Raw genomic sequence first — 27,037 nt, forward strand, 5'->3', positions numbered from 1 at the left:
GTAGTCGTCTTTCCTCTTGTATCATTTGAATTCAATATAGCGAATTTTCTTCTCCTCTGCCCGTGGTTTTTTCCCCAAAAGGGTTTCCACGTAAAATCTATGTGTTCTATTTTTATTTCTTTTCTTGCCTTGGTCAACATTCTATTTTTTACATGCAGTTAAATCAATTTTGGGTTAATATCGAGCTTACAAAAGCTTTAAACCAACCCAACAACAAACAAGGATTAAGTAGAAATTAAAATGAAAAGATGGTAAAAATCTGCAAATAGGGGTCATACGGCCGTTTCCCCTAGCCATGTGCTAAAGCTTAGCCCGTGTGTGATTAACCACATGGCCATGTCACTAAACTATGGACAAGAGTGGAGCCCATCTAAAATAGGCCAAATAGTCATGTGAGTGGGTTCCATGGCTATGTAGATGGGTCACATGGCTGTGTGGATGAGTCACATGGCCGTGTAAGCAAACTGTGTAACTCTCTGTGCCCGTGTGCACCAAAATCACTTAAATTTTTACAAACCACACTGCCGTGCCATGAGCCCGTGTATGGCACACGGTCATATGTTAGCCCATGTGTACCTAAAAAATGCCTTTTTAAGCAAGTTATTCAACCATGAACACTTAAGCCACAAGCTATCATTTAAACCACATCTTAACCAATTCAAAAGCATTCAAATCAACCAAAATCATCATTTATATCAACCATCCTAAGTGCCTAACCAATATGCCACAATTGTCACCTCAATAAACAATTTAAAATAAACCAAAAGACCACATACATACCAACCCATTAAGCCTTCAATTACACTTTCACTATCATCTATAATCAAGCACCAAATAGCCATTCAAACAATCTCATGCTTAAGCATCAAGCTTACCAAATCATTTCAAACATACCTAAACTTATAACTCATCTTTTTGCACCTATTTCCTAACATATCATTTAGACACCATCAAAGCAAGCAAATATCTAAGTCAAACTTCTCATCCAGACACCATCTTCATGGCCAATGCCATCATACATATATTTACATAAACATAATCTCAAAATGACAAACTCAAGATATAACATTTGCACAAACTTAAGATTTCCTAGGAACATGTTGCACATAACCAAGCCTTAATTGTAACACCCCTAACCCATACCTATCGTCGGAACAAGGTTTCGGAGTATTACCGGAACATTCAGAACATTTTACAGATAATTCTTATAAATTACTATTTATTTACCTAGATCATTCAAAACGTCCCTTAATTGGACCCTTGAGGTCCAATACGAGCATTAGAATCAACTCGGGACTTAATCGGAAACTCATAAAATTTTTTGTGACATTTCAAAAATTTTCCAAGGTACAGGGCTCACACGCCTGTGTGGTCTAGGGACATGCCTGTGTGGTCAGGCCGTGTACTACACACACTCGTGTCCCTAACCCGTGTAACTCTCTGACTTTTAAACCATGAAGAAATTGAAGTCACACGGCCAAGTCACACGCCTATGTGCTAGGCAGTGTGGCGAATTTTATTTTCAAAATTTAGGTGTAGTCTTCACACAGCCATGTAACATGCCCGTGCCTAAAGCCGTGTCAACCACACGGCTGAGACACATGCCCGTGTGCCCAATTCTGAGCATTCTATTTCTCATTTTTAAGATGTAGGGGACACACGGTCGGACAACATGCCCATGGGACAAGCCATGTGTCACATACGGCCAAGATACACGCCTGTGTGTCTGGCCATGTGGACAAAATAAAGCTATTTCCTAGCCACATTTGTCACCCAAAACTTACCATTTTCCTGCACCAAAACTCACAAGCATATATCTACCAATCCAGCATCATATTCACATAAATTTAGCCATCAATCATATGGTATTATCCCATGCATCAAAGGATATAAACTTACTTTTAACATAAACTTATATGCTAACATAATTCCACCAAACTAACACATAATAAGCACTTATGTGATTACCAAAATATTACTTCAAAAATAGCCAAACTTAGACCATCACTAGCCATTCCAATGGCTAGATTACAAAACCAGAATTACAAGCCATTATTGGCCAAATAAGCTTATACATGCCATTATACCAAAATGAGATTTCTATTTATACGAAATTGAAATAGTGGATAGCGTGGTGACTGCTCCAACCGACTTCCAACCTTCGCGAGCTTTGGGCACTATAAAACAGGGAAAATTAAACGGAGTAAGCATTTTATACTTAGTAAGTTCGTATAACAAAAAATAAACTTACCAGTCATATTTATTAATACAAGCATACATAAATTTACATTCCATCGATTTTGGGTAAGCTACCTAAACACATACACTTATTCAACAAGTTAGTCACATAATCACATATGAATATCAAGTAGACATAGATGAGCTCATCATATTTCAAGCTTCCATTAATTTCACCTTTCCACATTTCAAAAGCCTTTTCCGTCGAACTATTGAAATATCGATGGATGTTCAGGTAATATACACATGTGCAAAAGTACCCATTAGGGTACATAATAGAAAGGCACACTCTTGAGCCGTACATTTTACAGTAGGATTACCAGTCCAAGCTAAATCCTATCCGTAGCATATGCTCAGAGAGCTTAATATGGATTACCCGTCTGGGCTAAATCCAATTTATAACCTAAGCTCAATAGGTATTACATTAGAATTACCCGTCTGTACTAAATTCTATCTGCAACATATGCACTATTATTCTTAACCCATTGAAATTTAACAATTAACTGGAACATGACAATTTGTTCATTGTTCACAACTTATGACTATTTCATTATGTGTATCATCTCATACATATCAACACAATCATACAATTGGATTCAAGTATATTAACATACATATTTAAGTTACACGAACTTACCTTGAAGATGGTTCATATTTGAATTTCAACTAATCCAAAACATTTTGCTTTCCTCAATCTAGTTCTGTGGTTGGTCTTTTCGAATCTATATAGGTAAATTTAACTATTAATCTATCACATTTCATATACATTTGCATCCTATTACATCCTAGGTAAAATTACCATTTTGCCCCTATCTTTTTTCAAAAATTCTGATTTCGTCCCTAGGCTCAGAAAATGAAATTCATGAAATTTTACCCTCTTTCCAAGCCTAGCCAAAATTTATATATTACAATTACAGCACATACATTTCACAAATTTTAGAATTTCCTATGGGTTTTACCACCTTTTCATTTTAGTCCCTAAATCAAGTTTTCATCAAAAATTTCTTTGTAAAACTTGTTTATCTATGAATAACTTTTCATTTTCCACCATAAATTTCTAATTTTTAGCATATTCATCCATGACCCAAATTTCATACTTGATAACTTTTCAAATAAATCCCCTAAATAGAGAGATTAGGCTATCCCGATACCAAAAATATAGAAATTAATAAAAACAGGACTTGATTTCATACCTTTTTAAGCTTGAAAAGTTTTCTTCCTTTCTCCTAGGTTTCCATAGAAAATTTGGGGAAGTTGATATGAAATTAGATGATTTTTTTCTTTTTAATTAATTATCATCTATTAATTTTATTGATTTCCAATTTAGTCCCTACCCTTTTCTAATTTTTCCATGGATGAGTCATTAAAATATCTACTAAATACTCTTCAATGGTCTAATTACCATATAAAGACCTTAAGTTTTGAATTCCATAGCTATTTGATACCTATAGCTACTAGAACCCAACTTTTGCATTTTGTGCAATTTAGTCCTTTCCTTAATTAAACACACAATCGGTAAAATTTTCATATCAAAGTTTTCATGTGACCTTCTTATCATGATTCTAACCATAAAATAAAATAAAATAAATTGTTATTTTTGGCTCGGATTGTGGTCTCGAACCACTCTTCTGACCTCACCGAAAATGGGCTGTTACAACTCTTTCCCTTCGAAATTTTTGTCCTAAAAAATTCTTACTAGAAAAGATATTAGGGTATTAATTCCACATAGTATCCTCCGGCTCCCAAGTAGCTTCCTCTAATCCATGTCGTTGCTAGAGAACTTTTACCAATGCCACCTTTTTCTTTCTTAGCTCTTTTATCTCATATGCTAGTATTTTAAGAGGTTCCTCATTTTAAGTCATATCAGGCTGAATCTCAACTTCTGTTGGAGTAATAACGTGTGAAGGATCTAATCGATATCGTCATAGCATGGACACATGAAACACATTATGAATTCTATTAAGCTTTGGTGGTAATGCTAACCGATATGCAACAGACCCGATTCTTTCAATGATCTCATATGGCCCAATGAACCGTGGACTCAGTTTTCCTTTACAGCCGAATCGGAGAACTTTCTTCCAAGGTGACACTTTCAAGAATACTTTATCACCAACCTAAAATTCTATCTCTTTCCACTTTAAATAGGTATAAGACTTTTGACGGTTTGAGGCCGCTTTCAATCTGTCTCTAATTATTTCACCTTTTCTTCGGTTTTCTAGATCAAGTCAACTCCGTGTATCTTTTTCTCACTTAACTCTTTCCAATACAATGGAGTTCTAAATTTGCAACTGTATAGAACTTCATACGGTGCCATTTTAATGCTGGACTGATAACTGTTATTTTAAGCAAATTCAATTAAAGGCAAGTAGTTTTCCCAGTTACCTCCAAATTCAAGTATACAACACCGAAGCATATCTTCTAAATGCTCAGATTGTCCATCTGTTTGAGGATAGAATGCAGTACTAAAGTGTAAACAAGTGCCCAGAACTTGTTGCAACTTACTCTAAAATCGGGATGTAAACCGGGAATCTCTGTCGAAATAATGGAGATTGGCACTCCTTGTAGCCTACAATCTCAGAGATATACAATTGAACCAATCTATCCAATGAAAAATCCATACGTACCGAGATAAAGTGTGCAGATTCCATTAAATAATCGACAACTACCCAGACGACATCTTTCTTTTTCGGTGATAAAAGTAATCCCGTTACAAAGTCCATGGTAACTATTTCCCATTTCCATTCCAAAATTGTAATTGGTTGCAATAATCCCGAAGGTACTTGGTGTTTAGTCTTCACTTGCTGACATATCAAACACTTCGATACAAATTTAGAAATATCCTATTTCATTCCCGGCTACCAGTCCATCTTTTTCAAGTTACTATACATCTTATTACTACTAGGATGTATAGACATATTACCATTATGAGCTTCATTCAAAATCTTCTGTACTACTTCTAAAATTTTTGGTACATATACTCTGCCTCTGGATAACAAACAACCATCGGTCCCGACCTAGAATACTGAGTCAGGAATTGATTCACTTTGCATTTGTTTTGCTTGCAACTTACTATCATTTTTCTGAGCTTCAGAGATCTGTTGCAAAAACGTCGATCTAACTTTCAACTCGGCTATGATTGAACCATCATCAGATAAAGACAACTAGGTGTTCAATGCCCGTAAGGCAAATAAGGATTTTTGGCTCAAGGCATCCGCCACTACATTAGCTTTCCCCTGATGGTAGTCAATAACGAGATCATAATCTTTCAATAATTCCAACCACCTACGTTGTCTCAAATTTAGTTCTTTCTATGTCATTAAATACTTCAAACTTTTGTGATCCATAAAGATGTGACATTTTTCACCAAAAAGATAACGCCGCCATATTTTCAATGCAAAAACAATAACTGCTAATTCAAGATCATGTACCGGGTAATTTTTTTTCATGCGATTTTAGCTGCCTAGATGCATAAGCCACTACTTTACCATCTTGCATCAATACATATCCTAAACCATTCAATGAGGCATCGCTGTGAACTATAAATTCCTTACCCGATTCAAGTTGGACTAATACGGGCGCTTCCATCAATAAAGCTTTCAATCTATCAAACCTCTGCTGGCACTTTCAGTCCACTCGAATTTCACTTATTTTTGCAACAATCAAGTCATCAGAGAAGCTATCATTGAAAATCCTTTAACAAATCTCTGATAATATCCTGTTAGTCCCAGAAAACTTCTGACTTCTGAAACATTCTTCGGTGGCTTCTAACTTACAATAGCTAAAATTTTATTTGGATCCACCCGAATACCCTCTGCAGATGCAACATGTCCAAGGAAACAAACTTCTCGTAGCTAGAATAAGCATTTACTGAATTTAGCATACAACTATTTCTCATGTAGAGTTTACAATACTATTCTCAGATGCTCAACATGCTCAATCACATCCTGAGAGTAAACCAAAATATCATCAATAAAAACAACCACGAACCTGTCCAGGTATGGTCTGAAAATTCTGTTTATTAAATCCATAAATACCGCAGGGGCTTTTGTTAATCCGAATGGCATCACCAAAAACTCATAATGCCCATATCTGGTTTTGAAAGCTGTCTTTAGCACGTTCGAGTCCTTTACCCGTAGCTGATAGTAACCAGATCGTAGATTAATTTTTGAAAATACAGTGGCACCTTTTAATTGATCAAACAAGTCATCTATATGAGGCAATGGGTACTTATTATTTACTATGACTTTATTAAGCTGTCCGTAATCGTGCATAATCTCAACAGTCCATCTTTCTTCTTTACAAACAACATCGGTGCACCCCACGACAAAAAGCTGGGTCAGGCAAACCCTCTATCAATCAACTCTTACAACTCTTTCAATTCCGTAGGAGCCATTCTATATGGTGCTATAGATATCGGCGTCATCCCTGGCACAAGGTCTATAGAAAATTCCACCTCTCTAACTGGAGGTAAACCAAGTAGTTTTTCTGGAAATATCTCAGGAAACATACAAACAACTGGCACTGACTAGATTTTCAACTCTAATACTTTGGCATCTAATACAATAGCAAGATAAGCCTCATACCCCTTTTTAATATATCTTCGTGCTGATATTGTTGAAATCACATTAGACAACCCATCCAGTTTCTCAAATTCAACCCGGAGTAACTTGCCATTTTGACACTTCAATACAATGTATTTATGCTTACAATTTACCATTACATCATGTTGGGCTAACCAATCCATTCCCAATATTTTACCAAACTCACCAAAAGGTAACAACATCAAATTAGCCAAAAAACAATAACCTTCTATTATCAATGGGAAATTTTTACAAATTGTATCCACCATAACATGCTGACCTAAGGGGTTTGAAACTTTAACCATAAATTCATTGAATTCAACAATCATATTTTTGATAGATAGAAATTTTGTGCATATATATGAATGCGTGGAACCAGGACCAATCAAAGCAATAATATTAGTATCAAGTAAAGAGAATGTACTAGTGATAATATCTGGTGCCGAAGCATCTTCCCTTGCACGTATAGCATATGTTCTTGCCGGAGCTCGAGCCTCGGATTTAGCTATTGAATCTTTTGCAGCACTACTAATACCACTAATATTTCTGAAATACCTTGGTGGTCTGCCTCTCAAGGAAGGATTACTCAGCTTTCGGGTCTGTTCAATGTCTTTCTCAACCCTTTCTAGGCAATCTTTAAGAAAATGGTTGAGAGAACCACACTTAAAGCAAGCCCTACTTCTCATCCGACACTTTCTGAAATGCAATTTATTACAAACATTGTATTGTGGTTTAGGGTTTCCAACACTCCCAACACTAGTTGTCAAGGAAGACGAAAACCTTGGGTTGGTGCGTTTGTAACTTCGTTCCTTTCCCGAATATTCCCTTAATGTAGCAAAATGCTCATGATAATTCTTTGAAGCAGATGATTGCATCTTGTTCATAAATTTCTTGCTCGTAACTCGAGCTTCCCTTTCTGCTTGCCTCTTTTCTTTGCTTAATTCCTTGGCTTGTGTGCTCGTTCAGCCAATAGCACAAATTTTCTTAATTCTTGAATTCCAATTAATAGCTTGATATCTTTGTTTAGCCCTTCTTCAAATCGTTTGCACATTTTGGCGTCAGTCCGAACCCATTCACTAGCATACTTGCTCAATTTAACAAATTCTCGTTCATACTCGGACACTGTCATATTTCCCTGTTTGAGCTCTAAAAATTCCTTCTTTTTCTAGTCCAGGAATCTCTGACTAATATACTTCTCTTTAAATTCTGTTTCGAAAGATTCCCATATAATATTTTCCCTTGGTACCACAGAAGATATGGTTTTCCACCAATGGTAGGTTGTGTCTTTCAGCAAGGATACTGCATATTTCAGACATTCGGCTGGTGGAAATGATAACTCATCTAGAATCCGTATAGTATTTTCTAGCCAAAACTCGACCTCTCTAGATCGTCATCTGCCGTAGCCCTGAATTCTTCATCCCCATGTTTTCTGATTTTCTCTACTGGAGCGTTACCAATTCTAACAGGTCTAGCATCCTATGGCATTTAATCATGTTGTGAAGCAAGTGGGAGAGGTCATTGAACAGTAGGGTTTGTTCTCATATATTCACTAAACCATTTATCCATTAATTTAAAGAAGGTTGCTTTTGCTGCCTTACTTGGGCCCTCAGATACGGGCCTTCTACTACCACTAGATGCATCTCGTTGCACGAAAGCTTGAGCAGCACTCTCAGCTTCCTCAGTCTCAGCTCTAGATTGGTTAGAAGACATTACTATATGAAAATACATTTAAAATTGGTCAGGAGATATCACACTATCATACTTTATATAATGGCATGTACAGCTAGACTCGTACTTACTACATTAGTCTGAGAATCAGCTAAACCATAGCTCTGATACGACTAAATGTAACACCCCTAACCCGTACCCATTGTCAGAACAAGGTTTTAGAGTATTACCAAAACATTCAGAACATTTTACAAATAATTCTTATAAATTACTATTCTTAAATTTTATCGAGATAATTCAAAACGTCTTTTAATTGGACCCTCGAGGTCCAATACGAGCATTAGAATCAAGTCGGGACTTAATCAGAAACTCATAAAATTTTTCACGACATTTCAAAAATTTTCCAAGGTACAGGGTCCACACGCCCGTGTGGTTTAGGGACACGCCCGTATGGTCAAATCGTGTACTACCCACGCCCGTCTCCCTAACCCGTGTAACCCTCTGACTTTTAAAGCATGAAGAAATTGAAGTCACACGGCCAAATCACATGCCCGTGTGCTAGGGCGTGTGGCAAATTTTATTTTCAAAATTTAAGTGCAGTTTTCACACAGCCGTGTAACACGGCCGTGCCAAAAGACGTGTCAACTATACTGCTAAGACACACGCCCCTATCTCTGCCCGTGTGCCCAATTATGAGCATTCTGTTTTTCATTTTTAAGATGCAGGGGACATACGGTCGGACCTCATGCCTATGGGACAAGCCATCTGTCACACATGGCCAAGACACACGCCTATGTTTCTGCCCGTGTGGACAAAATAAAACCATTTCCTAGCCTCATTTGTCACCCAAAACTTACCATTTTCCTGCACCAAAACTCACAAGCATATATCTACCAATCCAACATCATATTCAAATAATTTGGTCATTAATCATATGGTATTATCTCATGCATCAAAGGATATAAACTTACTCTTAACATAAACTCATATGCTAACATAATTCCAACAAACTAACACATAATAAGCACTTATGTGATTACCAAAATATTGTTTCAAAAATAGCCAAACTTAGACCGTCACTAGCCACGCCAATGGCTAGATTACAAAATTAGAATTACAAGCCATTATTGGTCAAATAAGCTTATACATGCCATTATACCAAACTGAGATTTCTATTTATATGAAAATGAGACAGTGGATAGTGTGATGACTGCTCTGACTGGCTTTCAACCTTCATGAGCTTTGAGCACTATAAAACAGGGAAAATTAAACGGAGTAAGCATTTTATGCTTAGTAAGTTCGTATAATAGAAAATAACCTTACTGAAGTTTGTATAACAAAAAATAAACTTACCGGTCATATTTATTAATACAGGCATACATAAATTTACATTCCATCGATTTTGGGTAAGCTACCTAAACACATACACTTATTCAACAAGTTAGTCACATAATCACATCTGAATGTCAGGTAGACATAGATGAGCTTATCGTATTACAAGCTTCCATTAATTTCACCTTTCTACACTTCAAGTGCCTTTTCTGTCGAACTATTGAAATCTTGATGGATGTTCGGGTAATATACGCATGTGCAAAAGTACCCATTAGGGTACATAATAGAAAGGCACACTCTTGAGCCATACATTTTACAGTAGGATTACCAGTCCAGGCTAAATCCTATCTTTAGCATATGCTCTAGAGAGCTTAGTATGAATTACTTGTCCGGGCTAAATCCAATTTATAACCTAATCTCAAGAGGGCTTACATTAGAATTACCCGTCCGGGCTAAATTCTATTTACAACATATGCACTATTATTCTTAACCCATCGAAATTCAACATTCAACCAAAACATGACAATTTGTCCATTTTTCACAACTTATGACTATTTAATTATGTGTATCATCTCATACATATCAACACAATCATACAATTGAATTCAATTATATTAACATACATATTTAAGTTACATGAACTTACCTTGAAGATGGTTCGTATTTGAATTTCAACTAATCTGAAACCTTTTGCTTTCCTTAATCTAGTTCCGTGGTTGGTCTTTTCGGATCTATATGGGTAAATTTAACTATCAATCTATCACATTTCATATACATTTGCATCCTATTACATCTTAGGTAAAATTACTATTTTGCCCCTATCTTTTTCAAAAATTCTGATTTCATCCCTAGGCTCGAAAAATAAAATTCATGAAATTTAACCCTTTTTCCAAGCCTAGCCGAGATTTATATATTACAATTACAGCACATACATTTCACAAATTTCAGAATTTCCCATGGGTTTTACCACCTTTTCATTTTAGTCCCTAAATCAAGTTTTCAGCAAAAATTACTTTGTAAAAGTTGTTTATCTATGAAAAACTTTTCATTTTCCACCATAAATTTCTAATTTTCAGCATATTCATCCATGACCCAAATTTCATACCTTGATAACATTTCAAATAAATCCCCTAACTAGAGAGATTAGGCTATCCCGATTCCAAAAACATAGAAATTACTAAAATTGGGACTTTATTTCATACCTTTTTAAGCTTGAAAAGTTTTCTTCCTCTCTTCCAGGTTTTCCATAGAAAATTTGGGGAAGATGATATGAAATTAGATGATTTTTTCTTTTTATTTAATTATCATCTATTAATTTTATTGATTTCCAATTTAGTCCCTACCCTTTGCTAATTTTTCCATGGATGAGTCATTAAAATATCTACTAACTACTATTCAATGGTCTAGTTACCATATAAAGACCTTAAGTTTTGAATCCCATAGCTATTTGATACCGATAGCTACTAGAACCCAACTTTTGCATTTTGTATATTTTAGTCCTTTCCCTAATTAAACACACAATCGGTAAAATTTTTGTACCAAAATCTTCATGTGACCTTCCTATCATGATGCCAACCATAAAATAAAATAAAATAAGTTTTTATTTTTGGCTCGGATTTGTGGTCTCGAAACCACTCTTCCGACCTCACCGAAAATGGGCTGTTAGATTAATATAGTAAAAAGACTATAGAATCAATACAGGGATAATGTGAGCTTCTTAACGATCCGCTTGACAAGTTCCGCAAGTTGAAACTAAAGGGAAAATGGAAACAAGGAAGTAAACATTACAAATGCTTAGTAAGTTCACAAGTGTTTAAAACCAAGTAACTTACCTCAGGTTATAATTATACACTACGTGTTACTTAGCTCAGTATAATCTGCCTAACATGGCGATTCAAAAATCAAAAGGTGAGTTCAAAATTTATGAAACCATAGAGTATTCAATCATGTAATGTTTTAATCCATTTAAATTAATATTTCAACATCATTCACAAAGAAAACAACCATTTAATCAGTTCACTATCTAAATCATATCATACAATCTATTTACCTGCAATACATCCCATTTCAAATTAATGTCAAACATTATTTTCATTTCATAATTTGAATTTTCAATCAAATTCATATTAGATCATATGAACTTCATTCCCATATCATATCAATTCATCTTTACACCAAATATACAACAATTTCCAATTTACTTTCAATTAATACATTGTTTCATAATGCGAATTCCGAATCAAATTCATCAATTTATCACGTTTCCATATTGCTCCCCTGGGCTTGTGTAATTGATTCTCAATATGTAAATGTATCATCCGATCATCATAACAACTCAATATAAATTTCATTTATTCCATTTACATTATACACGTCCCTATTAACTCGAATTGGACTCGAATGGATACACAGATCCAATCAACACACCAATTTGGCACTTAGTGCATATTGGATAAATCCAAAAATAATAAATTACGCCCTGCGCCAGTTGATAAAACCTACAAATAGATGTACCCAGCATTGGTCGATATAACCGACAAATGAGGTGCCCAACACTTCCTGACACGTAGTCGTATAACCCTGAACTCTTCCTATCCTATGGCATGACAATTATACTCGACACTCCCCGAACAGTTAATAAGGTAACAAATTTATCATATTCATTTTAAACGAATTCTCAATTTCAATATCGTAATCTAAACAAATCAAGAATTCCATATATATCATATCTCATCACCACATTAGTATAATTCTGCATTTCAAAAAATATTTAATATTTTCGAATCTATTCAATTCAGTTCTTTTCACATACAACCAATTTTAATAGAATCAATTCAACTTATTTTATCAAATCATCACTTTATCACATGACATATCCTATTTCAGTCCAATTCAAAGTCAATTCCTTAATTTATCGAATTACATATTATCTTCAATTTTGTTCAATTTAATCTTCTATCTCACTTTTTTGTATCGAATTGTAAACAACCAAAATTTCAATTAAACATATTTAAAATTATAATTTTAAATGCATAACAATTTAACACAAATATACTGTATAAATTTATCAGGGCTAAACAATAAAGAAATGATTCTTTAAAGACTAATCCACAATTTTTGCTATGTCCTCAATTATCTTCAATTTGATCCAATTTTTTATCTATTCAATAATTTAATTCAATTTATCAATTCCAACCCTCTTATTTCATCCAATTATAAGCATGTATCGACTCAATTTAATTATTCAACTAGCCCTAAAGTTTTGCATTTTATTCAATTTAGTCCCTAAAATTGAACTTACTATATCTTCCAAATTTAAACTCCAAATTTTAAACCCACTTCAATTATGTCCATATACAACCTCCTATTAACACAATTTAAAAAAAGTTAATACCAATTTCAATATATTCAAAACTTAGTCCCTAACTCAAAACTAACAAAATTTTCTTAACAAATTAATCTTATTTCATTTCTAAGCTTCAAAATCTACCAGAAACATTCAAAAACTTCAAATAATATCTGTAACACCCCTAGCCCATATCCATCGCCATATTAAGGTTATGGAGCTTTACCATGCAATCAGAAACATTTAAAATTAACTTCATTCAATTGCATAAACAATTCATAAACCAATCATATACATACATATCGTCCCTAAATCGAGCCCTCAAGGCCCTAAAAATACCTTAGAAACAAATCAAAATAAATTTGAAATCATTTGAAAAGTCCAGGAAAAATTCTAAAAAATTGGGAAATAGGGATCACACGGCCGTTTGCCTCACACAGCTGAGACACACACCCGTGTCTCAGGCCATGTAACCTTCAAACTAGGGACACACGGCTGTGTCCCAGCTAGTGTCTTCACCCGTATAACTCTCTGAGTAGGGTCACACGGCTATGTCACACTCCCGTGTGCCACACACAACTGAGTCACACGCCTGAGTGTTAGGCCGTGAAACTCTCTGAGTTGCCCCACACGCCCATGTGCCAGGTGGTGTGCCACACACAGCTAAGCCAAACTCCCGTGTGGAGCTAAAATTCACCTAGAATCAAACCATTTCAATACCATATCATGCTTAACTTCTCAAGCCATTCATGCACACATTAAAGGAGCCTAAACATCACCTAAACACACATAAAAATACCATTTCAAAGTCCTAACACAACTAACCAATATGCCATTCAAAGGAACCTCAACCAACAACTAAATGTTACCTATCTAAACATGTCAATTATACCATAATTCCATCATCAAATTCTAGTTCAACATTTACCAAAACATGCTACAAATTAACCATTAACACATCATTTCAAACATACCATAAGGGCCATTGAAATATGCATAGTAGCATAACCAAGTTGACACAATTTGGCAAAGCATCAAATGGTACTAAACCAAGATAATTTTCAAAACTTATACATGTCAAACACCAATAAACCAGTCACCAAAATAACATTACAAGTCATCCTATACATGCCATTATAACCTTGGCCCAAAACATTCAAAAACTACCGATACTTATGTTGGATAGTGTGATAAATCTCTGACGAGCTTCTAAACCGATCGAGCTTCCGATAATCTATAAAACATAGGAAAGAAACTACGTAAGCAATTAATGCTTAGTAAGCTCATATAAATTAAACACAACTTACCATTCCATTTGCATAATATAAATAGCATAAGTGTAATACCAACTAAAACCATAAGCTTGGCGTAATGCCTATACAACATCATCAAACTCACAAGTTACTACATTTGTACATGGTTTAAATGAATTCATCCATAAATAAGTAATTTACACGTGTATTCACATCATTTAGATCACTATTCCTTTTCAAAAGTTCATGATACATTTCATTTGAACATTTACCATTTCATTTGCTTTTCATATCTGTTGAACCATTTAGAATTTCATCATCTATTCGGGAAAGCTCACACGAAGTGTGCCTTTACATAACAGTAACATTTCCTTTACATCATTGCTCACACAAGCTATGAAATGGGCTTGCTCACACGAGCTGTGGGTCAAAATGTAAGCTACATGATGCTACTCACACGAGCTGTGGAGTATTCGCAAAAAATGTAGGACCTCAACCATCGGTAGGACATTCAAGACCAACACCCAAAACATGAAATCCCTAATGACATGTCATTTGTATCTTACAAATTTCTAAGGTTCAACCGGGACTCGATAACCATCATAGCATTGATTTATTTATACATCGATCAATTCACATTATAAATAATATAATAACATACAATTTGAAATAACATTAATACGATAACCATTTATACGAACTTACCTCGACAACTAGGGCGTAGAAGTTAAATCGAGCTAATACAAAGCTTTTGCTTTGCCTCAATCTAGGTCTGTACGCGGTTTATCTTGATCTGAATAGATAATTATATTCAATTAGGTACTTAAATTAACCTTAAACATTCAATTAATCCACATTTCACATTTATGTAAAATTAGCAATTCGCCCCTAGCATTTTAACTTTTCCACAATTTAGTCCTTAAGCTTATAACTTAAAATCTAACCATTTAAATTTAAATCCATGTTAATCGAACATGCAAAGGACCTTGGAACAACTCATATTTTCCACCATTTAACAATAAAACCCTAAAATTTATACCTTTAACAAATTAGTCCCTAATTCCAAATTTCATGAAAAATCATTTTGTAGAACTTGTTTATTTATAAACAAAGATTCATAATATACCTTTTAACACCAACAAAAATTCAATAAAATTCATGGAATACCCCTAAATCTTTAACAAGTTTACAAATTGACCCCTGGGCTAGCTAGATTAAGCTAAAACGGCCTCAAAAACATAGAAAACATTAAAAACGGGTTTGAAAATCATACCATGCAAGCAAGGAAGCTTGATCAAACCTTTAAACTTCAAAAATAGAGTTTCCTATCCCTAATTTTGGTGGAGAAAACAAAAATAAAGAAGATGATACAAATTTTTACCTTATTTTAATTTAACTTAATTATTAAGCTACCTTTTTAACTTTACTTATTACCCTTAAAAATCACTTAAATTATGTCCATAATTGTCCACTAACCTTATGTATGGTATAATTACCATTGAAATCCATTTAGTTTCATTTCCATAGTCATGTAACCCTTTTAACTAATAGAACTTCACTTTTGAATTTTTTACGATTTAGTCTTTTTTACTAATCAATAATGAAAACATCAAAATTTCCTAATGAATTTTTAATACAACCCTAATATAAACCCGTAAATATTAAAATAATAATTTACTCGTCAAATTTTTGGTCCCAAAAATACTATTCCGTATCATTGAAAATAGATTGTTACAAATCTCCCTCTAAAGGATTTTTCATCCCCGAAAATCTTACCCGGAAATAGGTTTGGGTATTGCACTTTCATAGCTTATTCCAGTTTCTAGGTAGCCTCTTCTATTCTATGTCATTGCCAGAGAACTTTAATTAAATCTATACTTTTATTTCTCAATTCTTTAACTTCCCGAGCTAGAATTCTAATCTGTTCTTCACTGTACATCATATCTAGCTGAATTTCAACATCTACAGGTGAAATCACGTGTGAAGGATCTGATCGATACTGTCATAACATCGATAGATAGAATACATTATGAATGTTTTCTAACTCTAACGACAAAGCCAACTGATAAGCTACTTGCCCAATTCTCTTAATGATCTCATACGACCCGATAAATCGAGGACTAAGCTTTTCTTTTCAGCCAAATTGGAAAACTTTCTTCCAAGATGATACTTTTAAAAATACTTTGTCATTGATTTGAAATTTAATATCTTTTCTTTTCAAATATGCGTAAGATTTCTAACCATCGGAAGCTGCTTTCAAACTATCACTTTGACATTTTCTTCGGTTTCTCGAATTAAATCAACACCGAATATATTTTTTCTCGCTCAGCTCAGTCTAGTATAACAGAGTTTGACATTTTCAACCATACAAAGCTCTATACGGTGCCATTCTAATGCTCACCTGATAATTGTTATTGTATACAAATTCAACCAACGGTTGAAATCTCTCCCAGTTACCCTCGAACTCTAAAACACAACATCAAAGCATATCTTCGAGTATATGAATTACTCGCTCAGACTGACCATCAATCTATGGATGAAACACTATGCTAAAATGCAATCGAGTACCTAGAGCTTTAGTTAACTTACTCCAAAATCGAGACGTAAACCTTGGATCGCTATTAGAGATAATAAAAATTGGTACACCGTGCAGTCTAACAATTTCGAAAACATACAATTTTGCCAATCTCTCGAGTGAATAATTAGTACCACTAGAAAGAAATATGCGGATTTTGTCAAACAATCTACAGTGACCCATACAATGTCTTTCTTTCTTAGAGTTAGAGGCAATCTTGTTACAAAATCCATCGTGCCACGTTCCCATTTCTACTTTGGAATAATCACAGGTTGTAATAAACTAGAAGGTACCTAATTTTTTACTTTATCTTGCTGAAAAATTAATCATTTTGATACGAACTTTGAAATCTCTCGTTTCATACCTGGCCATCAATACATCTGTTTCAAATCACTGTACATTTTATTGCTACCAAGATGTATCGATAAGATACTACTTTGAGCTTCTTGTAAAATCTTTTGAATGAGATCAGAGTTTCTCGGAACACAAATTCTATTTTTGAAGTACAAACTGTTATCTAAAACAACATGAAAATCTGAATCAGATGTCGACTCAATTTGTTTCTGTTTAGCAATCAGTTCATCGTCACTTTTTTTAGCTTTACAAATTTGTTGCAAAAACATCACTCTAGTCTTTAATTCAGCTAAAATTGAAACATCATCAATTAATGTCAACCGTGTGTTCAAAGCTCGCAAAGCAAACAGAGTTTTTCTACTCAAAGCATCAGCAACGACATTAGCCTTTCCTAGATGATAATCAATGATCAAATCATAATCTTTTAGTAACTCAAGTTATCTACGCTGCCTCAAATTCAAATATTTTTTGTGACATCAAATACTGCAAGTTTTTGTGAGTTGTGAAAATATAACATTTTTCCCCATATAAATGGTGTCACCAAATCTTTAAAGAAAACACAATAGCTTCAAGTTCTAAATCATGAGTCAGGTAATTCTTTTCGTGCAGTTTCAACTTTCGAGAAGCATACGCTATCACTCTGCCTTTTTGCATCAAAACACAGCCTAAACCATTTAATGAAGCATAACTAAAAATCAAAAATTCTTTACCGAACTCTTGCTGAACCAATACAAGTGCCTCGATTAACAACGCTTTCAACTCACTAAAACTTTGCTGAAAATTCTCAAACCATTCAAACTTGACATCTTTTTTGTAGCAGTTTCGTCAACTGCGTAGCAATCATCAAAAATCCCTTGACAAATCTTCTATAATATCTAGCTAAACCCAGAAAACTTCAGACTTCTAACACATTTCTCGAAGGTTTCCAGTCCACTATAGTTGAAATTTTACTCGAATCAACTCAAATACTGTCTGCCGACACTACGTGTCCAAAAAATCCAACTTCTCGAAGTTAGAACTCACATTTCCTAAACTTAGCAAACAACTATTTTTCACATAAAGTTTGCAACACAATTCTCAAATGTTGGGCATACTCTGTCTTATCTTAAGAATAGATCAGAATGTCGTCAATTAACACAACAACAAATCTGCCTAAGTACGATCTAGATATTCTATTCATCAAGTCCATAAACACAGCAGGTGCATTGGTCAAACCAAATGGCATAACAAGAAATTCATAATGCCCGTACCTAGTTCTAAAAGTTGTTTTCGGCACATCCAAGTCTTTAACCTGTAGCTGATAATATCCAGAATGAAGGTCGATCTTTGAAAATATCGTCGCACCTTTTATCTAATCAAACAAATCATCAATACATGGCAAAGGATATTTTTCTTGATCGTAAATTTGTTAAGCTATTGGTAGTTGATACACAATAACATTGACCCGTCATTTTTCTTGACAAACAACACAAGAGCACCTCAAGGAGAAAATCTGGGTCGAGCAAAGCCCCTATCTGCCAACTTTTGCAATTGTGCTTTCAACTCTTTTAATTCTGTTAGTGTCATTCTATACAGAATTATTGATATCGGAGATGTTCCCAACATTAATTCAATAGCAAACTCAACCTCTCTGGTTGGTGGTAACCCTGGTAATTCTTCTAGGAATACATTTGTGAACTTACATACAATCGAAACTGATTCTAATTTCAATTCTGAAACTCTAGAATCAAATATATAAGTGAGATGTGCTTCACAGCCCTTTTTAACATATTTCTGTGCCATCATAGCTGAAGTAACATTAGATGTACCATCCAATATATCTGATTCAATCCAGATCCTTACACCATTATGACATTTCAACAGATATGCTTTCATCTATAATTCAAAATAGTATCATGCAGAGTTAACCAGTCCATACCAAGAATCATATCAAACTCATCAAAGGGTAATAACATCAAATTAGCCGAAAAGTTACAACCACGAATCATCAAATGATAGTTTTTAAAGACTTTATCAACTAATACATACTGATCTAGAGGGTTTGTTACTTTAACCAAAAATTCAGTAGACTCAAAAAGTATTTTATTATCCGACACTAAGGTTGTGCATACATATGAGTGTGTTAACCCCAGGTCAATCAAAGCATTAACATTAGTATCAAAGATAGAAAATGTACTAGTGATCACATCAGGTGCTAAACCTTCCTTTCAAGCACGAATCGCAAGCTGGTGTCTGTGCCTCAGATCTAATAGTAGAATCTTTTGTTCCACCTCTACTGTTACCTGCATTTCCAATGTTCCAGGGTGGTCTCCCCCTCTCAGCCGTATTGTACGAACAAGTATTCTGAGCCTTTTATTTATCAGACCTTTCTGGGCAATCTTTGAGAAAATGATCATAGGAACCATATTTAAAACAGGACTCGTCTTTCAATCTGCATTCACCGAAGTGTCATCTATTACATTACTGACATTCAGGCTTATTGTTCCTGACACTACCCGCATTCGCTACTGATGTAGCCTGAGGTTTTGAGCTCGAATGATGTTTTCCTTTATCTCATCCAGAATAACCCACCAAAGTTGGTAAACGGCTATGAAATTTTTTTGACTTCTTCAATGGAGATGAGAATGATTTTTCCATAGGCCATTTTCCTAAATCATGAGCATCTAAATCTGTTTTTCTTTTTGCCTTGCTAAGTTTTTCGGCCTTGTGAGCTCTATTGAATAAAACCACAAATTCTTTTAACTCAAGAATCCCAAATAACAACTTAATATCCTTATTTAAACCATGTACACATGACAGCCTCAGATGGTATACACTATCGAGTATACTTGCTGAGTCGTGCAAATTTTCTCTCGTACTCATCCACTCGGCCACTATCATTTGACCCTGTTTTAACTCAAGAAACTCTTTGCATTTCTTATTAAGAGATCTCTGACTTACATATTTCTTTTTGAACTCTGTCTAGAAGAATTCTAAATTTACACGATCCATTGGTACTATTGCCATCAATGTATTCCATCACTAATAAGACGAGTCTTTCAATAAAGAAACAGCACATTTCAAGCATTCAACTAGTGTACACGATAATTCATCAAAAACTCTAATTGTGTTTTCCAACCAGAACTCAGCCTTTTCTAGATCATCTTCGTCTGTACCACAAAATTCTTCAGCCGCATATTTTCAAACTTTATCAATTGGAGGCTTTCTTACACGTGTTTGATCCAAACCTTATGGAACTATGGGGATTGGTTGGGGTATGGGTGGGGGTGGAGGTCATTAAGCCATTAGTCTCATTCTCACAAACCCTGTAAACCATTCGGACATCATCTGGAAAAAGACTTCTTTAACCTCTTCTCCCCGGCCCTCAAACACAGGCCTACTACCACTAAAAGCTGCCCCGTGAACGGAGGCTTTCGTATTACTTTCTATTTCAATTTGAGTCAGGAGTTATCACACTATCACAAATTATATAATAGCAGTATTTCTAGACTCCATACATGTTACGTTCAGTCTAAGAACCGACTAAACTGTAGCTCTGATACCACTAAATGTAACACCCCTAACCCACATCCCTTACCAAATTAGGGTTACAAAGCATTATTGTACAATAAAAAACATTTAGACTTAAGTTCATTCAATTACATAAATAATTCATAAACCAATCATATACATACATACCGTCACTAAATTGAGCCATTGAGGCCCTAAAAATACCTTAGAAATAAATCGAGACTAATTTGAAATCATTTAAAAAGTCTAGAAAAAATTCAAAAAGATTGGGAAACAGGACTTACACGGCTCTGTGGCCAAGCCATATGCCTCACATGGCTAAGACACATGCCCATGTCTCAGGCCGTGTAACCTTCGAACGAGGGACACATGGCCATGTCGCAACCCATGTCCTCACCCATGTAACTCTCTAAGTAGGGCCACATGGCCTTGTCACATGCCCATGTGCCACACACGGCTCAGTCACAAGCTCGTCTGAACCTAAAATTCAAAACCATTTCAATACCATATCATGCTTAACTTCTTAAACCATTCATGCACACATTAAAGGAACTTAAACATCACCTAAACACACATAAAAATACCATTTCAAAGTCCAACACAACTAACCAATATGCCATTCAAAGGAACCTCAACCAACAACTAAATGTTGCCTATCTAAACATGTCAATTATACCATTTTTCAATCATCAAATTCTAGTTCAATATTTACCAAAACATGCCACAAACTTAACCATTAACACATCATTTCAAACATACCATAAGAGTCATTCAAATATGTATAGTAGCATAACCAAGTTGACACAATTTCACAAAGCATCAAATGGTACCAAACCAAGATAAGTTTCAAAACTTATACGTGCCAAACACCAACAAACTATTCACCAAAATAACAGTACAAGTCATCCTATACATGCCATTATAACTTTGGCCCAAAACATTCAAAAACTACCGATATTTACGCTAGATAGTGTGATAGATCTCTGACGAGCTTCCAAATCGATCAAGCTTCCGAGAATCTATAAAACATAGGAAAGAAACTATGTAAGCAATTAATGCTTAATAAGCTCGTATAAATTAAACACAACTTACCATTTCATTTGCATACTGTAAATAGCATAAATGTAATATCGAATAAAACAATAAGCTTGGCATAATGCCTATACAACATCATCAAACTCACAAGCTAGTACATTTGTACATGGTTCAAATGAATTCATCCATAAATAAGTAATTTACTATAACAGTCTAGTTTTGACCCTAGTTAGAATAGTGGTTTCGGGACCACAAATTCGAGTCTAAAAAATATTTTAATATTATTTTCTGTGTCTGTGATATGTGAATTTACATCTGTGAAATTCTGTGATTTAATTTGTCTGTTTCTGTGCTTAATTATGAAAAAGGATTAAATCGCGTAAAGTGTAAAAGTTGAGTGCTAGATGCTAAAGCACCTATTTGGCTTGACTTTTAAAATAAAGGTCCTTGCATGTCAAATTGACCATTTATCTTAGTGGTGGACAAACATGGACATATAGTTGGTAAGTTTAATGTTTATTATTCAAGGGCAAAATGGGAAAAAAAGTAAAATAATTAGTGATATAATAAAATAGAACATGTTAATGGATGAAATGTTCATCCAAACTTGCTGAAAGTCAAAGAGAAAGAAAAGAAATAAAAGTATTTAGGGTTCGGCTAGATTTAAGCTCAATTAAGTATGGATTTTCGTCTGTTTTTGATAATTTCTACGTTTCTGTGATCGTTGTTTAGTGTTCTTCAAAGCCCATGTCTGAATTTCTATTTCTGGTAAAGATATCATGAAATTATATTGTTGATATCATGAGTTTTGTAATGTTTATGAATGAATTATGAAGGCTTAGTAGATGGTTCATAAGTTTTGTCTTTGAGTTTTTGATGAAATCGAGCTATTTGGACTAAATTGTGAAAATGAGGTTTTGAAGGACTACATTGTGAATTAAATATGTTATTTGGGTTGGTATGGAAGTCATGTATATTCTGCGAAGCTATAGTCTTGGTGAATTTTGCAAATTTGTGATTTTGTGAAAAATAGACTAAATTGTCAAAATGTGAAAATGTAAGGGCTAAAATGTAAAGTGCCCTAAATATGTGTATATGGATTAAATTGAATGAAATGAATTATTGAATGGTTGAATTTGTATTGTATTAGATCAAGAACAAAGAAAATCGGACTTAATGGTTGAATCTGTCTGTCTCGTAATGCCTCGTAACCCTAATTCAATGTCTGTTACGGGTTAAGGGTGTTACATTTTTGGTATCAGAGCTATAGTTTAGTCGATTTTAGGACTACCATAGCGTATATGAGTCTAGCTATACATGCCATATATCTAAATCTGTGATAGTGTGATGACTCCTGACATTGAAATATTCTTTTATATAGCAAATGGATCCCGATAGAGCTGTAGCTAACGATGTAGAAAGCAATGCGTCTGGTCCCGCACAAGAGACGGTGCAAGCTAATTCTAGATCGACTACGAGTAGCCGTGATGGTGAAGCTAAGCAAGCCTTCTATCAGATGATGAATGTAACACCCCTGACTCGTGACCGACGCCGGTGTCGGACACGAGGGGTTAACGAGACAAATCCTCTTAAAGTACCGACCAATTTGGCATTTCTGGACAGGCTGGAAAACTGCGTCACCGTCGCCTTAAAAATCATATCTCGAGTTCCAAAACTCGGAAACTGGTTTCGTAAATTTTCCTGAATTTAGACTCATATATCCATCCATGGATTTATTTTTAGAATTTTGGTTGGGCCAATTGGTACAGTTTATTAGTTAAAGTCACCCATGTTACAGGGATCGACTGCTCTGACCTCCGCGCGTTACAACTTGAATATCTTTCTGTACAGGGCTTTAATACTGGTGCCGTTTGTTTCTAATGAAACTAGACTCAAAATGGAATCTGTACATATAAGGCATGACTCCTAATTCTTTCTGGATAATTTATGGTAAATTTTCAAAGTCACGACAGGGGACCCAGAAATCGTTCTGGCCCTGTCTCACGAGAACTTTAATATCTCCCAGTATACTGCTCATATGGTCGTTTCGTTTTGTCCATATAAAATAGATTCATCAAGGATCAGTTCCATAATTTACTCACTATTTAATTCTACTTATACTATTTTTAGTGATTTTTCAATCTCATCTCACTGCTGCTGTCCGCAACAGTTACTGCAGTAGACTATGCCAATTTCATGAATTTTTCCTTGGCCTTAATCATCCATCATACATGACACAAATTATGGTCACCTTAACAAAATTTGAGTTTCTAAGACTCGTGGCTATAGGTTCTAGCATCCCACTCGACGACCACATAGGCCATTTTCACATGGCTTAAAGTTTACAACCCACAATTCGACAAAATATAATAGCCTATACATGCCAAATGTTCTTCAACAACAAAAAAAAGTAATACCACAAGATTTCAGCCGGTGTGATGACTTCAACGACGGTTCCGAGCACACAACAGTACGAGTCCCAGTGACCTAAAATGGGTGACAAGAAAACACTGAGTGAGTTTACAACTCAGTAAGTCATAAGCATTTATCAATCCACTAATAAAGTCACTACAACATGTACAGCAAACGAGGCTAGGTACTCATCCATATCGAATCTATACCATAATACCTCGGACCTTTCGGTCCAATCTCGCACCAAGTCATACATCCACATTTCATATTCTACACAACAAGATAATCGAAGCATTTTTACACATTAACTCATTTTCCAGCACAACCATACGATTTCAATCATCACATAGATTTAAGGCTTACCAATTCAACCCCAAGCATGGACGTATTTTCTATTCATCATGAGCTCGAGGTACTTACCCGATCCGCTGTCCGTGATCAACTCGATAATATCGCACACTCAGTGCCAATAGTGATGCAAAAGCATATAATAAGTCCGCACACTTAGTGCTATATAATCAGCTCGCACACATAGTGCTATATAATCAAATTCGCACACTTAGTGCTGTACAAATTTTAAATCCGCACACTTAGTGCCAATCTTGTCACCGTGTCCATTTATACCCGCACACTTAGTGCCAAGACCAATACGTTATGCATTTTACTACCTTTATACATTCAACAATGGCATCATTCCATACACATACATTTCCACTTACACATCAATTCATTAAACACAATTGCATATATATATATTATGATCATTTAAATCAATGCCAAATATATGCTTTATGACTTACCTTATATTGGATGAAACGATTTCCAATCGACTACTCGATTATCTTTCCTTTGCCTTTGCTTGATTCTCCACCTCTAGCTTCTTGGGCTAAATTTAACAAATAAATTGGTTTTATCATTTGAGCATCGGAAGAGAATTCAAGATGCCTAGCCAATATATAAATATCTACTCATTAGGCATCAAAGTCGCATATGTACAAAATCATGAATCGAACTCAACACCTTAGTTAGTATTCCTCTTAGCGAATTTTCTAAGCCAAGAATAGGCATCAATATGCTTGCCTCTAACCGAATGCATGCACACCAATTTCCCTCATGTGGCCGAATATGCATGCCCATGTTGAGGCCGATTATGCACTTAATACCACACAAAACAGCATGCATTTTACTAACTAACGCATTACATATTGTAGCTCAATACACATCTCTCATGTACTACATAACCGAAAACATCATCCCAAGCAAATATATACCTTGAAATAGTATATATGTCATACCAATTCATCATGTGCAAACACATATTCAAAGCTCAAATCTTACCTACCATGCAACATGCATGAATCATACTTGTGGATATACCATGACCGAATACATCACAACACCATCATTTTGGTCATGATTAAGCAAAGAACTTAATGTCTCACTCAAAATACTAAAAGAAAGTCCAAGAGCCATCAATCCCCCAACACATACACCATTAACAAGCTTCATATTTAACATGCAATGGCATTAACACAAAATCCACCTTGGCCAAATACCATTTCCATGGCATAACAAGGATTTGAACCATGGCTAACATGCACATCAAGTTAGCAACCAAAACAAGCATGAATCTCATGACACAACCTCAAACATACCTTAATCTTGATGCAAGTATAGCCAAATCTCCTTCTAGTTCTCTTCTAAACCAAGCATGAAGCAAAAATCCTCCCTTTTTCCTTAGTATTTTCGGCCAAAGAAGAGAAAAATGGATGAACAAAATTTTTCTTTTCTCTTCCACAATGCACGGCAAGGGGGGGTTTCACTCACACACACACATTTTTTTTTCTTTCTTTATTACCCATACTCATTTGTTTATTGTTTCTCCCTAGTGCACCAACAAAACATGTTTCATGACATGTTTAGCCCATGATTCCTTGTCATGGCCGGCCACTTCATGTTAGGGGAAATTTGACATGCAAATCCCTTATTTTTGCATGCATTATAAACTAGTCATCCCACATTTCCCCATCATACTTTCAATGTTTACTACTAGGCCCTTTCTAGTGAAATTCACATTTATAACTCTAAATCGAAACATCAAAAATGTCACACATGAATTAACACATATTATAGGCATCAAAATAAATTATAAATTATTTTTATGCCTCAGTTTTGTGGTCCCGAAACCACATCCCGACTAGGGTCAATTTTGGGATGTCACAACTCTCCCCCACTTAAGAAATTTTCGTCCCGAAAATCTTACCAGTAAATAGGCTCGGTATCGCTCTTTCATAGAGTCCTCAAGTTCCCAAGTGGCTTCTTCAATTCCGTGTTTATGCCACAACACCTTCACTAACGGATTTTCTTATTGCGTAACTCTTTTACTTCACGCATCATAATGCGAACCGGTTCCTCTTCATAGCTCAAATTAGGTGAATCTCAATCTCGGATGGAGCAATTCGTGCGATGGATCGACCTATATCGTCAAGCATCGAGACATGAAAACGTTGTGAATCCTTTCGAGCTCGGGGCAAAATTAATCGATATGCGATCGCCCAACTCGTTCGGATACTTCATATGGCCCGATAAACCTTGGACTCAATTTGCCCTTACGACCAAATCTAAGCACCTTCTTCCAAGGTGAAACTTTGAGAAAGACCTTGTCTCCAACCCGATATTCAATATCTTTTCTTTTCAAATCCGCATACGACTTTTGGCGATCCAAGCGACTTTC

At 35.1% G+C, this 27,037-nt stretch overlaps 1 protein-coding gene across 1 annotated transcript; it reads right to left on the reverse strand.

Moving 5' to 3' along the window:
* Positions 1 to 6,601: 6,601 nt before the first annotated feature.
* On the reverse strand, positions 6,602 to 7,693 carry LOC108458675 (uncharacterized). The gene is made up of 2 exons (XM_017758082.1): positions 7,195 to 7,693; positions 6,602 to 6,723 (listed from the first exon to the last, which is right to left on the reverse strand). The coding sequence occupies exons 1-2, from the start codon at positions 7,691 to 7,693 to the stop codon at positions 6,602 to 6,604; spliced, it is 621 nt and encodes a 206-aa protein (XP_017613571.1).
* Between the last annotated feature and the right edge of the window lie 19,344 nt (positions 7,694 to 27,037).

This window comes from Gossypium arboreum, chromosome 4 (assembly GCF_025698485.1).
Source record: "Gossypium arboreum isolate Shixiya-1 chromosome 4, ASM2569848v2, whole genome shotgun sequence".
Classification (NCBI taxonomy): Eukaryota; Viridiplantae; Streptophyta; class Magnoliopsida; order Malvales; family Malvaceae; genus Gossypium; species Gossypium arboreum.

Coding starts and splice junctions, on each gene's coding strand:
- LOC108458675 (XM_017758082.1), bottom strand. CDS start 7,693: ATGCAATCATCTGCTTCAAAGAATTATCATGAGCATTTTGCTACATTA. Junction 6,724..7,194: donor TATTGCTTTGATTGGTCCTG/GTTCCACGCATT, acceptor AGATATTTCCAG/AAAAACTACTTGGTTTACCT.